Here is an 18,311-nt window from a genome sequence, read left to right as displayed (position 1 = left end):
CTGCCTCATTCCACAATATGTGCCTATGGTCCTTGATTCACTTTTCTCCTGTTTTTCTTAAAGTGAACATGACCCATAAAAGCAATGGGGGCAGTGATTAGAAATGCCCCATCATTAATACAAAATTCTATTTATCAAGCCATCCTGGCGCCAGCCCTGTATTTAGGTGCAAGAGCTCAGCAATACTTCTGACCTAATATTCTATAAAAGGTGCAGGAACCCAAGTAGTAGAACAGCCAAAAAGCCGGAATGATTACCAAGCAATTAAGATCTCCCACTTTGAACATACTGTCGCTGTGAGATACGTTTAACCTGCCTGTGTGCTCAGAGCCTGTGCTTGTGCCAGAGACACACTCCTACTACAACCACAGAGACTCTTAGAGATCCTAGTAAATTGCTAGAGGGACTAAAATTCTAGAATGGGTTTACAATGGCAACCACAGAGGACAGAGAGGAATCAAACCTGTCTAGTTTAAATGAATGGTAGTGAAAGACTGGGTGATGCATTTACAGATTTTACTTCTGTGGGAAAAAAAAAAAAAAAAGGCATCAGATATACCTTTAACTTAATCTAATTTTGAACTATTTTTGGTGGTGACATTCACAGCAATCATTCATACTTGTGAAAACATTATTTCTATGCCAACGAGATATGCTTCTTTCACATCCATGAAGTTGCACAGGCTTGCATCAAAAGTTGTGCAAAGACCTATTAATAGTCTTAACATTTTTTTAAATGTGGTTTGATCTCATGGCAGTACGGTCATCCGGATATTTTAGATATTCTGCAGTATTCTAGTTCTATTTTCATCATTTAGCCGCGCTAATATTTCTTTCCAACTGCCCTAGTTTTGTAGACTGTACAACAACAAAAGAAACCAACGTCTCTCTGAGTCTCAAACACGTACCACTCCGGCAGCCGCGTGATTTTCTATGTGGGCTGGGAAAACATTCAACGTCACTGTACTAGTCCTGCAAAGAGGCACGTTGCCTAGTGCATGGAAGACCTCGCAGTAGCCGCACATATTAGTATAATGGCGCACAAGAAAAGAAAACGATTGGCGAACAATAACAATGTTATTTTTCAAGCGTCTCAGTTTACCACTCATTGTGCCAAACATTGTCCGTCAACGATTTATTTAATGATTTTATTCAACCTAATGAATTGGTTGTCATGTCGTTTTTGTAAAAATATTATGTGGGTGCCGATATTCGACATAGTACCGTCCATAGAAAAACTGAGAGGGCACTGCGCAGATGTTCCAGTCTGTTTTGAGTTTCCGAGAGCAGGCACAATGCAACGTGAGAGAAGACCACAGCAGATGCCCGTGAGTCAAGCGCCTCCCTCCTCAACCAATGAAAGCATTGTTGAACATTTCTGGGCGTAACCGGGCAGGCTTGTAGCTAACTGTGAGCCAATGGGGTTGTTCCACTAAAAGTACCATGAAAATGATACTTGGGCACGTGTACCTATGCGTGTAGCCTGACATGGGCAAAGTGAAATGTGTGCCATACAATAGAACTGGAACGAATGAGTCGAGTCAAGTCGAGTGTCTCTACGTCTTAAACAGTTTGAATTGAGACATTACTTATTGATTATTTAACGATTGAATAGTTTTTCAAAGGACTATTGAAAAATCGACGTAAGAGAAATTAAAGGTAAGAAGAATTTTCGTAGTTTTAACAATAGCAGCGCTCGCGTTTTGGGAGTGGTGTCTTGGTGGAACGTCATCCAATGTCAATACGGCTAGCGAGACCCTCGACGAAACACATATGGAAATAATTGGCTTTAACTATTGTGAAATATTATTGTGTTTCCATATTAATGGCACGTGATCAATTTACTTCGGGATAAAATGTATGTTAAGGTCATCCGGCATCTAGTATGACTAGGCGGGTTCAATACAGCCCCTCGGAACGAGCAATGGAGGCTTACTACCTGGCTTGTAGTCAACTATGACTTCGACTGTCATGCAAAAATCATGTAAATGTTCTGCGGAAGTCATAGTGACAGCTTGGTTGGTTGTGTCCTGTCCATGTATGTGCATGTGGTATTTTGCAACAGAGTTGAAGGTGTGGTGGATTCATTATTGTTGTTCGCGCTTCTGTAGCTCGGTATGCATATAATGACATGTTCACTTGCAAGATGAAATATGGAGTCATGCTTTGCCTTGTCGCAGAATGTTGAAAACCTATACCATCTTTAAAAAAAATCAGCGTATGTTTGAGTTGAACTCGAACCCTGTACTCCCATTCATTGGTGTAGTTTCACCACGTGACCACACGGGGGACGCAGCCATTGACGGTGGTCTGTCTCGCTATTCAAGTTGACGACTAGATGTGAAGTGACTTTTGGGAGAGAACATTGGCATTCATTCTGCAGGCAAATACAATTAGCACTGGACTGCAGACACTGTCCGTATGTAAAATACATTCCCATGCCCATGTATTGTAACACATTAGTAGATGATGAGTAGCGGGATGAAAAGGCTTGCATTAGCAATGGCCTTCGTCTCGCAGATTATAACTCTCTAACTGGGGCAACTCTGTGGTCTGTCTTTATCTGTGGTCTGATGTCACCCCTCACAGTTAAATAAATCTTGTCTGCTAGAGTAAGCAAATTATGTAGTTGGGCAATTACATTTGGCCTGTTGCTGCTGAAATGGTGAAAGGATTGTTGCTCTTTTCATGACAGGATTTGCTGCACAGTAAGCTTTGAATGAACAGCATCCTAGCCATTGCAAAACTTTGAGGAGCTGTGACTTAAAAAAACAACTACATATTTCAACACCCCAAAAATTGTGCTAATTTACATTTTATGGTGTTTGTAATGGTAAACATTGTCTAATGTTTAGGTGGAAGAACACCTATATAGAAAAGAGGGGTTGCAAATTAAGTTGATGCCCTAGTTGTGGTGATTTCCTTTTTTGATATTTTTTTTATGAACACTGCACTTTAAAATGAAATAGTTGACCCACTTCTGTCTCTCAGTACCCCCAAAGGCACATTGTTTTGTTGTAGGCCTCCTGACTCACCCGTTGGAACTCTTTGAGGGCTCGACAACTAGTGGACGTTTATGCTTCGTTTGTTTTTACATCAAAAATAACTGTTGGGTTTATTCAAGGAAACGTCCCTCTTTTAGCCAAATTGGCTAAAAGAGGACACTCAAAAACAGAGATTCTGAGGCTAGATGCCACCACTAGTTGTGGCACAAAGAGTCACCCAGTCAACTGTATGATAACCACAGACTCTGTCTATTGATACTTGGTGGAAACCGTGGAAACCATGAGGTAAAAAGAACAAGCCTTTCGAACCATCCTCCTCGTTGCCACAGGCCACCACCTATAAAAGTCCATGCAGCTTTTCGGGCAGGTATAGCACATAGGCTTGTATTGATGGAGGTGGGCTGAAGCCTTTATCAGAGTTGAGGTGTGCTTTCTAGGCCGGTGTGGCTGGTGTCTTCTAAGAAGAAGCTTTTGGTGAAAATCTGGTCTACCTTGGAGGTGCCTGTTGTTAATTGGAGATTAACAGCAGTGGTTGGATCTTATGCACCTGTTTTTTTTATTTTATTTATCTGTATTTGTAACATTCACACGTTTCTTGAAGGTTTTGTTGGGTTCAACTCATAACCAGCCTAAATTGTTTCCCATCTCTAAAACGTCTATAAGTGCCTTCTGCAGATGTTTTGTCATGTCTTCACAGTAGTCAAACCCGTTTGCTGTCAGGTCACAATGTAAGTGGTAGTGCCCAAGGAAAATAATTCGTTTATCATGACTGAACCGTTTCTCTCAGCTCAAGGTTCAGATGTTAAGTGACAATTTTAAGGGCAATGTTATGAACAGAAAAGCATTGCTGCTGGGAAATGTATTTTGAAGGTTTGAACGTTTGGGTCATTCACTGTTATTTATTGAGCGCGCTTATCGATGTACCATCACTTTTCTGTATTTCGAATGGCTTCAATGCAATTTGCGTCTGAACGTGTGGTGAATGGGCCCGCTTGGACTACAGCTATGCAAAGAGGTCTGTTTGTGGCTTTTTTTATGTTGTCAATGATTTAGTCGAGTGCTGTTATTGCTGTTTGGACGATCCGATTAGCCTATTGAGGCCGCAACACTTGAGTCAGGTCTAATGGTATTGTAAAATGAATGTCTGCTTTCCCCGCAGAAATTAATAGATTCCCACCAGCAGGATTGGGTAATTTAAAAACCATACAGGCTGGCCTACTAAATATCGGTCTGTCTGGATTCCTATGCCTTTCTTTGGGTTGGCTACTAATATTGTCTTTATTTTATATATGTGTGTGTGTGTGTGTGTGTGTGTATCTGCTAATAACGTCGTACGTGACGGTCTTGTTAAACCTGTTGCCGTTGACTGGATGAGTCCCTCAGTTTAGTTTCTGTCGTCACTTCAAGGCCATTTCTAATGTAATGTAAAACATGTCAAATAGTTCCGTAGGACGAATAGTCTGTCGGCGAGCTGGGCCATCCTGTATTTCATATGTGGCGTGGCCTGGGTGAGAAGCATGCACGGTGCTGAGATGTGTGCCATTGGCCGAACCCTCTGTCCAATGAGAAGCCTGCGAAGCTCTGGTGAAGCACAGTGGAGTACACGTGCGCTGTGCGTTTACACCGAGCGACCGCAGGATGCGCTAACGGGCGGATAGAGTCTCACTCCAGGCTGGCAGTAACACAATTTGAAAAGGTTCACGGAGGGAAACCGACAGATCCAAAACAAGGAATATCTGTGTTTCTATTGATTGCAAAGTACATGTATGGTCGTGTAATGTCGAATAAGCCCGATTTAACTAGTTTGAGCTGTATGCCGTCAGTTCCTGTGTGCGCTGTGTGGATGGTATAACGTCTCCACGGTAGCGTATAGCGGATAGGTAAACAAGTTTCTGATTCTCCTACGTGCATCAACCAGGCGTCTCTGCAACCCAGCCGTACACCTGGGTATGGATTTACATTTTACTTAATTCCTTAGCTATTCCTACATACATTATAAATAATTGTGATGCCCAGTAATGCATGCATTACTCAGTAGGCTGTAGCAGATTTCTTTCCCAGCGACGTTTGAGCAGTGAGATCCTTTAAAAAAATGTTTTTATCATTGATTAGTGAAATTATTGGAATTGCACTGCTTCTGTCAACGCACGTAGAATTGTATTTGTATCATGTTTTATTCCTTGCCGTTTTAAAAATTAGAGCTGAAGGTTGACAGAGAAATCGATGCAGTTGCATGTAGTAATTATTATTATTATTATTATTATTATTATTATATTTATGACAGTATATAGTATCGTTTTGACAGTTATTGCAATGTTATTTTGTGCACGTTTGCTATACCTACCCCAAAACATTCTCATAATAGCACGTTAGAACAATAGGGAGAGAGGTAGTTTGATTTCTTTATGGTGAACTTCGCAGCCTTATAGTAAGCAAGAAATGTGTTTCAAACGTCCCATTGTAATAAAATCTCAGTTTCAAGTCGCAACACAAAGAGTCCTCAGAATTGAAATACTGTACATATTGTGTAACACACCTAGGTGCTATGATTTGTGTGGTCCCAGGCAATCCTTGTTGAGAACCAAAAAGGTCTCAAAAGAATAGGGTCTTCAAATCGTACCATAAAGGGGCCAGGTGTCACGTCCGTTCTTAACTGCGTGTTACATAACAGGCACAGACATTCAGAAGGGAGGCAAATGCGTTTGACGTCAGGCTACATCTGAACAGCAGCGCCGGAAGAGAATTCAATTATCTGAACAAAGGCGCAGAACCGTTTAGTCACTGACGGCCAGTAGGAACTCGCCACTTAAAGTGTGTGGTAAAGTAAGTCGTAATTCATGAACTCCGTGCTGGATATAGACGGACCTGGGCACCCAGTCGTGTCCCGGCACCGCCGTGGTGTGACGGAGCCAGAGTCTCCCGGACCGGGCCGTGGGCTCTGAGTGGGCGCCGGCACCTGGGAAGTGGGCATGGATGTGTCGGTTCTTCTGGTCGAGGTGTGCAGATGGAATTTGCTGGCCTTTGTCATCCGCCCACAGGTCTGAGCGCCGTTTAAAAACAAAAAGCACACAGTTGTAGCGGTGTTAGGATATAGAATCAGATTAAATGCAACGACGTGTAGTAAAAAGGAGTGTGATTTTTTTTTAGGATGGGGTTGGTTTATTGTTGTGCTCATTCTGTGTCTTTGCTTTTATTTATTTACTGATCTGATCAACAAAATCCAGACCACTTTTAATGAACTGGGCCCATGCTGCCACGCCACCCAAACCAAAATGATGTCAGCCGACAAGGGGGCCAGGAACCCACCACAGCTGTTGGTGCATGTTGTCCATCTGTATATCAAACTGGAATGAGTTTTGGTCCCATTCGCTTGCACTCTCTTTGAGGCCCATGTGGCGGTAAGGTGGAAGACATGGCCAGGCTGTTGTTGGGTTGTTCAAGGTGTCATTCAGCACACACGCACGCACGTATTTACTCATTGAGGCTTACCCAAATCCATCATCCTTGGCAGAAAGAACAGCCTCTTTCTGAGCTCCTTCACTCAGACTCAAGGACCTAAGACGGCCCAGTGGTGAGGGATTTGACCCAGCCGGGCTGTTCTGGGATCCGCCTGCGTCACCCCAATTATAGGCCACCTGATGTTGGCCTGGAGCGAGAAAGGTGGGGAGTGATTTAAAGCTGGAGTATGTGTAACGGGTGTCAGAATATGACTTCTGGTTAGCTATAGGGGCTTATGAGATTAGGGAGTTTGACCCTGGGAACAGAACCTGCGTCAGTGTCCCAAATCAGAGTGGAACCGTTCAGATACAGCAGGGAAGGAGATGATGGGCTCTTAACCCGACCAGACTTAGTTTGATTTGTAACCTGTCCTGCGCTGGCATTAGGCTTCCCTACGACAGCATTTCAGGTGTCAAGTTGGTTTGATTTAATCTGTTTTAGTTCGTCTGTAACGGATTGCTGGCTTTCTGTCACTCGCTGGAGGGAGGACTGGTTTGTCACAGTTTTTTGGGGGAATTAACCAAGTGTTGGGTACACACACACACACACCAATGCAGGCTTTCATACATGTACAAACAGGTCGTGCAACAATCTCAATACACTTCATCAGGGATTGGGGATGGGAAAACAGCAGGGGTTGACTTCTGTCGGCGCGTGCAAACACACACACACACACACACACAGTATAAGTAACTGGTCTGTTGCAGCGAGGTGTGACCTTAAATCGTTTTGTTTGATATTTTCTTCACCTTTCAACTGAAAAGGTGGCCTCCGTTTGATGTCGGGACTCCGTGTTGTTCTTTTGTTGTCGGTTGTTGGGTTTTTTTGGGGCACATGTATACCAAAGCTGGGATCTAGATTCTATTTATAACCACAATCAAAGGACCATGTTCGTGGCGTTGCTTTGAATCTCTGTTGGTTCCCTAAGTATTGACCGAACCCCCCCCATCCCCCCGCCCAGGCCGAACATCACACGGCACCCTGATGTGGACAAAAGCGGGCGAAAACAGTAGTTCCCTGGTCCAAAGCTATGAGTTACGTGATTGGTAGAAAACCTGTTGATATTGTACACCAGCTGTAACACCAACCAGTCCCATCTGGTCAGAGGGGACCACACTGTCAATCAATAAAGAGTCTAACCTGTCGTTTTCTCTCCTCCCCCTCCCCCATCTCCTCCCCCATCTCCCCCCCTCCCCCATCTTCAGGCGGTGTGTATCTCCCAGAGCAGCACAACGCATTGAAGGCCAGACCCCAAACGTGTCCCTCACTTTCCCTGGTCCTCGCGGTCCGTCTTTCCTCAGAGCGGAGCAGCAGCGGAGCTTCGTCCTGTCAGCCCATCTGTGAGCGTCGCGTCGGCCAACTGCCTTTGGCAAGCGGTACATCATCTCCCTTCGATTCCAACAGTGTGGGCGTATCGTCTGTCCGCTTCTTGAAGGATAGCCCCCCCCCCCTTACTAAGGGAGGGTTTCGGTGGAACGGCTTTTTGTTTTTTAGTTTTTTGAGAGAAACCATGCTTTCTGTCCTTAGTTTTTGATCAACTAATCAACCAGCCATGATTCACAACTGTGCACACACTAGTCCCACCTAATCAACCGCTATAATCGACACTTGCCTCCCGTCACACTTGGTGAGAGCGCTTTATCTCAGCCAAGCCTAACCAGCCTCGCCCTACAAGATTATGAGTTATGACAACTCAAGCTCCGCCCCCGGCAGTGACCCTAGGGGTCGAGCGGGAAGCACCAACGAAGAAGACGAGGCGACGGGGGGAAGCTCCCCCGGGAACAACAGCCGCGGCAGCCGGTCGGGCACGTCGGACTCCACCAACCGGGAGCGGGGGTCGTCCCCGGCCGGATCCGGCTCCGGCGGCTCCTCCGGCGGGGACCGGAGGGGCCCGACCTCGGACGACGGCGACGCCCTGTCCAGTGGGAACGACTCCGGGGGGAGGGAGGGCGGGTCCCGGGGGCGCCAGTCCCGGAGCTCCCACTGCTCGTCGAGCCAGAAGGACTCGGGCATGATGCTGGAGAACACCGAGAGCAACAAGAGCTCCAACTCCCAGTCGCAGAGTCCCTCTCCGCCCAGCAGCTCCCTGGCCTACAGCCTCCTGTCGGCCGGCTCCGAGCAGGACCCCCCCTCCACCTCTGGCTGCAGCAGCACCGAGCAGCACCGGACGGCCCGCGTCCAGACCCAGAAGGAGATGCTGAAGGCCCTCAAGGAGCTGAAGATCCGCTTGCCGGCAGAGCGCCGGGGAAAGTGTCGCTCCACGACTTTGGACGCCCTCAAGTACGCCCTGAACTGCGTGAAGCAGGTGCGGGCCAACCAGGAGTACTACCACCAGTGGAGCGTGGAGGAGTGCCACGGGTGTAGCCTGGACCTGTCGGCGTACACCACCGAAGAGCTGGACAACATCACCTCCGAGTACACCCTGAAAAACACGGTAGGAGAACACCCCTAAAACACTTCGGGCCGGAAAGCTTTTATTCAGCACCCGGACATACGAGCTGTACAGTAATAACCATGTAATGAACATGTACGACTAAGTTTTTTACACAGACTCGCCAGTTGTTTTTAACACCTCTCTTCACCCCCCCCCCACCAGGACACCTTCTCCATGGCTGTGTCCTTCCTGACGGGCCAGGTGGTCTACGTCTCCCCCCAGGGCTCTGCCCTGCTCCGCTGCAAGCCTGAGAGGCTCCAGGGGGCCGTCTTCTCGGAGCTGCTGGCCCCCCAGGACGTGAGCACCTTCTACAGCGGCACGGCGCCCTGCCGGCTGCCCCCGTGGGCCAGTTATGTGGGCTTCGGCTCCCCGCCGACCGACTGCACCCAGGAGAAGTCCATGTTCTGCCGGATCAGCGCCGACCGGGCTCAGGGGGGCGAGATGAAGTACCACCCCTTCCGCGTGACCCCGTATCAGCTGACCCTGAGGGACGTGGACGCGTCCGACCCGCAGCCCTGCTGCCTCCTGATCGTCGAGCGCGTCCACTCTGGGTACGAGGCGCCCAGGATACCCGCCGACAAGAGGATCTTCACCACCAGCCACACCCCCAGCTGCCTCTTCCAGGAAGTGGACGAACGGGCCGTGCCGCTGCTGGGCCACCTGCCCCAAGACCTGGTGGGGACGCCCGTGCTCCTCTACCTCCACCCAGAGGACCGGCCTGTCATGGTGGCCATCCACAAGAAGAGTGAGTACTGCCATTTGAATCCGTCTTTGCTTCCACCTCTGGCTTTCCTCTGCGTGGTTTGCTGGGTAATGCGGTCTCTCTCTCGTTCTGCGAACCATCGTTGTGTTCTTCCATTCTGACGCCCCTCCTTTCTCCCCGTCGCCCAGTCCTCCAGTTAGCGGGCCACCCCTTCGACAGCTCCCCCCTTCGGATGTGCGCCCGCAGTGGGGAGTACGTGACCATCGACACCAGCTGGTCCTCCTTCGTCAACCCCTGGAGCAGGAAGGTGGCCTTCATCGTGGGCCGCCACAAGGTGCGAGCCAGCCCGCTCAACGAGGACGTGTTCACCCCGGCGCTCGGCTGCGAGGTCCGGCCCGTGACCCCGGAGGTCGTCCGGCTGAGCGAGCAGATCCACCGACTCCTGGTGCAGCCGGTCCACGGCACTGGGTCTCAGGGCTACGGCAGCCTGGGCTCCAACGGCTCCCGGTCCCACGAGCAGCAGAACCTCAGCGCCGCCTCCTCCGCGTCCGACGGCCGGTCCACCAACGCCATGGAGGCAATGGAGGCCACAGTGGTCGCCCTGCACAAGCCGGTGAGTCGAATGGATGCATGCTCCTTTGCCCTAATCCCTAAACCTAACCGTAACCTCAATAAAGTAACATTCATGCCCAAACTTTACCTAGATGTAATGCCTAATCCTAACCCTTAACTTAACCCACAACGCCTGGACCTTAAAGAAACCCCAATTCGAACTCTAAAATGAATTGTAAGTTTGACCCTAAACCCTGAGCCGGAAATTGACATTTGCCTCATGGGGACCGGCAAAAGGTCCCCATGAGTCCAATTCTTTCTGGTTTTACGATACTCCTGGGGACATGGGGACACACGCACGCTGATTTTCTAAAACATCTTCTCGTGATTTCCTCAGACGACGTTCCAGCAGATGTGCAAGGACGTTCATACGGTCAAGACCAGCGGGCAGCAGGTGTTCATTGACTCCCGCAACAGGGCCCCGGCACGGCGCCACGCCGCCCCGCACGCTACGGGTGGGCCCGACCCCGTCGTCTGTCTGACCGTGGAGGGAGCGACCCCGACCAGAACCATGGTGGTCGACGCCCAGCCGGCGGACGCCAAGGAGCCCCCCAGTGCCTACAGCTACCAACAGATCAACTGCCTGGACAGCATCATACGGTACGGACCGAATCCGTGGTTATTGCGGCGCTGGATTTTAACGTGAAACGAATAGGTGTGATTATTCTGGCCCGGCGAGGTTGCCCTCAGTCGTCGTGGTGACGTTTTTGATTTCCTGTTCCCCTACCAGATACCTGGACGGATTTAACGTTCCCAACACGGTCAAGCGGAAGCTGGGCTCCTCCTCCGGCACTTCCACATCTGACGACGACAAACAGCCGCGGGAAACCTCCGGCAGTGCCAAAGGTACGCTCCACCCCACGACCTACGAGCCCTGTAGATAGACGACGTGGGCCTGGTTTTGGGTCACACAAGCCATGACAGAAAACCCAACCCATCAGCCAGGTGTGTGTGTGTGTGTGTGTGTGTGTGTGTGTGTGTGTGTGTGTGTGTGTGTGTGTGTGTGTGTGTGTGTGTGTGTGTGTGTGTGTGTGAGAGCGCACGAGCGATAGTGTGTCAGAATGTGTGAGCTGTAGTACGAGGACTCATAATAAGAACATAGTGTATTCCCTAAAATCATTTAAACTCACCAAAGATCAGCTTGTTGTGACTGAAATGAAAACAGTGACGGGGAGGGCGGGGTTAACGGGAGGGCGGGGTTAACGGGAGGGCGGGGTTAACGATGAGAGCAATCCGTATGATGACTCACCTAGGTCTGTACGTTCGTCTGTCTGCTGGGTGCTTGTCGCTGTGCGTGTGCGTGTGCGTGGCGCCACAGGTTGTCCGGCCACGTCAGTCACCCTGGTGGGGGAGTCGTCCCCCCTGCCCCCCCTGGCTTTGCCCGGCCACAAGGCGGAGAGTGTAGCCTCGGTCACGTCGCAGTGCAGCTTCAGCAGCACCATCGTTCACGTGGGAGACAAGAAGCCCCCTGAGTCAGGTGGGGACAGACAAAATGGCATCCTGTTGCACTAGATCAGCTGTTCTGTCTCCGGTGGAGCTTCTACTGCCCCACTCACTCGTTGTCTGTCTGTCTGTCTGTGTGTGTCTGTCGGTCGGTCAGTCGGTCGCTTTCACCTCTGTCTCTTTTCGGTCTCACTGGATGTTAACAGCCGATTGGTGTTGTAGGTTGTGTGTGTTCTTCTCCATCGGTATCTGCGGCTTAATGGCTGCCCATCTACCTTTCCATCTGTCGTGTTGTTCTGATTGGCTGCTGGGTTTCACCCTCTGGTCTATAACGTCTCCTCTTTTTCCTCCCCTGCCTTTTTTTCTCCTTCTCCCACACAGACATTGTCATGGAAGAGGCCCCTCCCACGCCTGCCACTCCCAGTACCATCAAGTCCCCTCCCGCCGGCATCGCCCCGCCTCCTCCCCCACCCAAAGTGGGCTCCCCGCCCTGCCGCAGAGGAGGCAGTCTGACCAGAGCTCCGGGCCTGACCAAGGAAGTGCTGTCCGCTCACACGCAGCAGGAGGAACAGGCGTTCCTGTGTCGCTTCAGCGATCTGAGCCAGCTGAGGGTGTTCGACCCGGCCTCGGCGCTCCGCAGCCCCCTCCCCGCCAACAGCCCCCTCCCTAGAGGTAACCACACCCCTCTACTGATCGGCTACCCCTTTTCACTCCGGCCACCAATACAGCTTGTTTCTTACTGTTTCTTTTTGTCTGATGGATGTTCTCCCACCCCCTTTAGGGGCGCGTTGTTCTCGTGACTACCCAGCGGCTGGGGGCAGCAGTAGTCGTCGTCGTGGCCGCGGCGCCAAGCGGCTGAAACAGCAGGAGTCGGGCCAGAGGGGTCCCATGGCGATGGGCTTCGCCGGGCCGCTCGGTGGCCCTGACGTCAGCCCCATGAACTCTGCCCCCACCTCCACCTACCCCCTCCCCATGATGTCCCTCGGGCCCCCCACCACCTCCTCCTCCTGGCCTCCCTCTGTGGGCTCCCAGGCCAGCCTGCCCTCCGTGCCCTACGCCCCCGGGGTGCTGCCCCTCTACCACCTCTACCCTCCCATCCCCCAGGCCTTGGGAGTCCCCCCCCTCCAGAATCACATGGTTCCTCCCATGATGACCCTGCTGCTGCCCAACTACATGTTCCCCCAGATGGGCCCAGTGTTGGGGTCCCCCATGCCCCAGCCGGGAGTCCCGTTACTGAACCCGGGCCCGCAGCCCTTCTTCAACCCCACCGTTGGGTTCCCCTTCCCCGCAGCCAACGCCGGGCCGTGCCCTATGCCGGCCATGCCCTCGCTGCCCTCGGCCACGCAGGCGCCTGCCCCGCGCCCCGGTTCCCGCTCCAGCACGCCCCAGTCGTGTAGTCCGGTGCCGGCGGACGGCGCTGAGTCGCCCCTCTTCCAGTCCCGCTGCTCCTCGCCCCTGAACCTGCTGCAGCTGGTGGAGGAGTCGCCCGGCGGCCGGCTGGAGGTCGCCACGGCGCTGGCCGCTCAACAGGCCACGCCCCCGGCACAGGGGCCTCATGGGAGATCGGTGGACAACTCCAAGGAGACGGAGAACGTGAGTTGTAGGAACGGCCTCTCTTGGATGTGCTCTAATCCATTGTCGCGACGCAGCGCTTACAGGTTTTCTGAAGTCCAGCGTGTCTTCTTCTTTTCTTCCCTTCAGGCCAACAATTCCAACCAGGACGCCGAGTCCACATCCAGCGACTTACTGGACCTGCTCATGCAGGAGGACTCCCGGTCAGGCACCGGCTCTGCCGCCTCCGGCTCCGGGTCGTCGGGTTCCGGTTCTGGGTTGTCTGGCTCGGGATCCAATGGCTGCAGTTCGTCAGGCAGTGGGACTAGTGAGTACCGCTGTCATCTGTTTGCTTCCAGTCGCAACATATCCGCACTTGAATCTCCGGCCATTGTGTGAGTCTGACCTGTGACCTCTCGCCAGGCCGCAGCCAGAGCAGCAACACCAGCAAGTACTTCGGCAGCGTCGATTCGTCCGAGAACGACCGCTCCCGCCAGCAGCCAGCAGGGGGCGGCGAGGAGCAGTTCATCAAGTGCGTCCTCCAGGACCCCATCTGGCTCCTCATGGCCAACACGGACGACAAGGTGATGATGACCTACCAGCTGCCCGGCAAGGACCTCGAGGCGGTGCTCAGGGACGACCGGGAGGCCCTGAGGGCCATGCAGAAACACCAGCCGCGCTTCACCGAGGACCAGAAGAGGGAGCTGAGCCAGGTCCATCCCTGGATACGCACCGGCCGTTTGCCCAGAGCCATCAACGTCTCGGTGGGTTTCCCACCACCGTCTCGGAGTTGACCACCGCGCTGAGTCTGACTGTTGGCTAACTCTCTCTTGTCTCCCTCGTATCCCTCTCAGGCATGTACGGGCTGCAAGTCTCCGCCCCCCGTCGCCCCGTTTGATTTAGAGATCCACGAGATGGAGCTGTGCAGTGTGCTGGACACCTTGAAGGAGAAGGCCGCCTCACCTGAGACCTCCATGGAGCAGGGAGGAGAGGCTCTGCGAGAGGAGGAGCTGGCCAAAACACAGGGCAACGACCAGGAAATGACAACAGAGGAGCAGGAAGTGACCTCGCCAAAGGAGAGTGGGAAAGTGAGGGCCGCCGACACCGAAATGACCCACTGAAGGACTGCGACAGATCAAGAACACTAAGACATTGTGGCTTTTTCTTCCACCTGACAGACAGCTAAAAAATACACAGGATGCGCTGTTGTCAGATTAGCTGGGACGCCTGCTGTGTCGGCCATCCCAATTGGCTGGCGGTCAGGTCCCTCAGGACAAAAGGTCCGTCCTGATTGGCTGGTGGTCAGGTCCCTCAGGACTCCAGGGCCAATCCAGTCACTTGTATTCCATCACTGTTGTGACATGGGTGGTTGCCATGGTAGGAAAGCCTTGACAGGAAGCCATGGAAAGAGACATCTATCGGTTTGAACGACCGTGGCATTGATGCATTGAACGCCCCTCAGCGTATCTTTTCTGTTTATGTGTGTGTGGAGGCTCTGTGGCACAATGGATAATGTGTTGGACTTCTAGAGAGGATTTGTGAAGGTCTTCAAAGGTTGTGGGTTTGAGTCCCGTCAAAGTCTCCTGTTTGTGTATTTATTACAAAAATGTATTTAACGAGGAACACTACAATTGAAGATGGAGTGATGTAGAGATTCTTGTGAATGTTTTACAAAATGGCCACTTTATTTAGGACAGGTGCGCTGCACCAAGTCTGCCTCCATTTTGGGTCGGGATGGTTTCTACTGGGGTTGTTGTACATTGTTTGTTTTTGTTTTTTCACTTCAAATGAATACTTGTAAAAAGAGTCAATCATTAAGACCAAATTTCCACAAACAGGTTTGCTTTATTTTGTAAGCAGTATGTATATTATTATACTTGGTCACTGTCAGTTCTGTCTGAAATAAAATGCAGTTGTCTGTGTTTGTGATGCAAAGTTTGATCAAGAACAAACATGGAAATCAAAGCACTTCGGAGGGGGTGCACATGGGTGTTTCTGTGGTAACACAATCTAATGCACTGTCTCTCTGGAGTGACAGTTGAACTTCTCCAGTTTATTAGTGACAGTTGAACTACTCTGACAGTTAGGTGTCAATCACCAGGGGCATTCGTGGGCACCGTTCCTGATTGGAGAGAAACTGTGAAACTTTGCTGCATATGGGTTTTTTTTGCCTCTGAAAACAGGGTCCAGGGTACAAAAAAAAAATACTTCCAGCTTCCATAGCAACAAAGATAATTTTGATTGAGGCGTCCACGCCAAGGTCCAGAGGGATGATACATTCTGATGGCATTGCTCCGACAGGTCGATAGGAGTTTGGACAACGTTTGAGACGCCACTTAAGAACATTACATGTTTAGAGTCTCTGTCCGCCTGCCTCTCTTTCTCTTTCTTCTGTAAGGCACTACCTGTGATGTGATGTTGATATTCATTGCGTCAGTGGTATATAACGATTTCCTAATTATTTTTGTGAATTTGTATAAAAAGGTGAATAAACATGAAATGAAATGATCTGTCTTTCGTGACGTTGTCTTTTTCCTTCACTGCCTGTGGCCTGACTCGAGGGATGTCCACAGACAAAAAGAATGAGCTTCGATGAGGGCGGCTGTTTTATACACTAAGTAGGTTTGGTACATTACAGTCAATGTGGTTCCTGCCTAGCGGGGAACCCACATCTTTAAAAAGACCTGGGGCGGCCCGCACTGTGTTTCTGCACTTATTGACACACGTGCACGTTTGCACTCAAACACAGATGTTGATACTAGCAAGCGCGTGCACACTCTGACTTGGCTCAACACTGTGAAAAACACAATAATAATCACCACAATGATTATGATGCTTACCACGAAGCAATGGGTTTCTCACAATGGGTTTTAATGACAGCTTATACATCCCAAAGACAATTTAGGGAGTTTTAAAATTCCTGGAAGGGTTTGCATGATGACTATGCTATGTATATATTTAGACATGCAGTCATCTCATTAAAATCTATTTCAAGCTGATTTGTTTTTCGTAACCACAGATCAGACCGTTTCAGACAGAATTGCATTTTCCTGACAGTGCTAGTCCCAGGCTTCCAGACTCAAAGCACTGCTGGTTTTCATTCCAGCCCTCCAATCAGGAACTGGTTTAGACCTGGGAAACCACATGAATGGGATTAACTACACGGACATGTTGAATGACCCCTACACAGTGAAGATATGGTCCAAAAGAGAACAAGGTGGTTCATCCGTTACTGATTCATCTATGATGCCCTGAGTACTGGGATTGAGCTAACCAATCAGAGGCTCAATCCTGAACATGTTTCTTCGTTCTCCAAACATGCCAGTTACATGTTTCTGGTGTTACATGTCAATACAAGAAACATTTGGTTTTACGTCGTCAGAGCTTTCCCTACTGCGTGTGCCTTTAAAAACTGAAATCTCCTAAAAAACATTTGACCATAAATTGCGCAAACGGTGAAATAATTTATACAGTAACCCTGAGCTTCACCTCTCCACGTCGTCTCCATTTGGAGAAATGCACATTTTACAACTGCCCAAGTTTTCCTATACCTATGGAAACTAATTTCCTATGAACACATCCCATAATAATCCTCAATGACATTGGCTTTCGGTGTGTGCGATGAAAGGGTGTGTGTGTGGCTGTAACCAGTGTAATGAAGTAGTCATTCACCATATACATCCAACACAGGCTGTCTGTTTTCATACACACACATGCACACACACACACACACACACACACGTTCTAGAACATAGCATGTGTTTCATTACTGTACCTGTTTATCCAGCAACATGGAATATATGCAGAACAAGCACAGTCCTCTCATTCAAACAAAAGTCAACAAAAGTGCTGTTCATTTGATGTCCAATAACTGAGATGTCTGTTTACTAGTCAAATGTCAGACCAAAGCCTCTAACATCAAACCAAACCAGACCCCCCCTCCAATCTGGGAGACATTCAACTCCTATACCCCACCCCCATCTGGGAAACATTCAACTTCACTTCTATGACCCCCCCCCCTCCAATCACCCACACATTCAACTACTATAACCCCCCCTCCAATCTGCCACACATTCAACTACTATAACCCCCCCTCCAATCTGCCACACATTCAACTACTATAACCCCCCCTCCAATCTGCCACACATTCAACTACTATAACCCCCCCTCCAATCTGCCACACATTCAACTACTACAACCCCCCCTTCAATCTGCCACACATTCAACTACTATAACCCCCCCTCCAATCTGCCACACATTCAACTACTATAACCCCCCCTCCAATCACCCACACATTCAACTACTATAACCCCCCCTTCAATCTGCCACACATTCAACTACTACAACCCCCCCTTCAATCTGCCACACATTCAACTACTATAACCCCCCCCCTCCAATCAGCCACACATTCAACTACTATAACCCCCCCTACAATCTGCCACACATTCAACTACTATAACCCCCCCCCTCCAATCACCCACACATTCAACTACTATAACCCCCCCTCCAATCTGCCACACATTCAACTACTACAACCCCCCCTCCAATCTGCCACACATTCAACTACTATAACCCCCCCTCCAATCTGCCACACATTCAACTACTATAACCCCCCCTTCAATCTGCCACACATTCAACTACTATAACCCCCCCCCTCCAATCAGCCACACATTCAACTACTATAACCCCCCCCCTCCAATCAGCCACACATTCAACTACTATAACCCCCCCTCCAATCTGCCACACATTCAACTACTATAACCCCCCCTCCAATCTGCCACACATTCAACTACTATAACCCCCCCTCCAATCACCCACACATTCAACTACTATAACCCCCCCTCCAATCTGCCACACATTCAACTACTATAACCCCCCCTCCAATCTGCCACACATTCAACTACTATAACCCCCCCCCTCCAATCAGCCACACATTCAACTACTATAACCCCCCCCCTCCAATCTGCCACACATTCAACTACTACAACCCCCCCTTCAATCTGCCACACATTCAACTACTATAACCCCCCCCCTCCAATCAGCCACACATTCAACTACTATAACC

The 18,311-nt window shown here is 50.1% G+C and overlaps 1 protein-coding gene across 4 annotated transcripts; it reads left to right on the top strand.

Annotated features, from left to right (window-relative positions):
- The first annotated feature begins 1,472 nt into the window (after positions 1-1,472).
- Positions 1,473-15,754, top strand: per1b (period circadian clock 1b). Of its 4 annotated transcripts, XM_010887979.4 has the most exons (13): positions 1,473-1,659; positions 7,709-8,329; positions 8,381-8,937; positions 9,100-9,682; positions 9,829-10,253; positions 10,590-10,852; positions 10,983-11,098; positions 11,571-11,729; positions 12,077-12,367; positions 12,477-13,288; positions 13,397-13,574; positions 13,670-14,010; positions 14,101-15,754. In XM_010887979.4, exons 2-13 carry the CDS (start codon positions 8,182-8,184, stop codon positions 14,365-14,367), a joined length of 4,140 nt encoding a protein of 1,379 aa, XP_010886281.2. In that variant the 5' UTR covers positions 1,473-1,659; positions 7,709-8,181; the 3' UTR covers positions 14,368-15,754. The 4 variants fall into 4 exon arrangements, with proteins under 4 accessions (XP_010886281.2, XP_010886279.2, XP_010886282.2 ...); XM_010887977.4 differs by having other exon boundaries at positions 7,709-8,937; XM_010887978.5 differs by lacking the exon at positions 1,473-1,659 and adding an exon at positions 4,653-4,952 and having other exon boundaries at positions 7,709-8,937.
- The last annotated feature ends 2,557 nt before the right edge of the window (positions 15,755-18,311 follow it).

This window comes from Esox lucius, chromosome 24 (assembly GCF_011004845.1).
Source record: "Esox lucius isolate fEsoLuc1 chromosome 24, fEsoLuc1.pri, whole genome shotgun sequence".
Lineage (NCBI taxonomy): Eukaryota > Metazoa > Chordata > Actinopteri > Esociformes > Esocidae > Esox > Esox lucius.
Note: the sequence above shows the minus strand (reverse complement) of the source record. Positions and strands in the feature narration are given on the sequence as shown.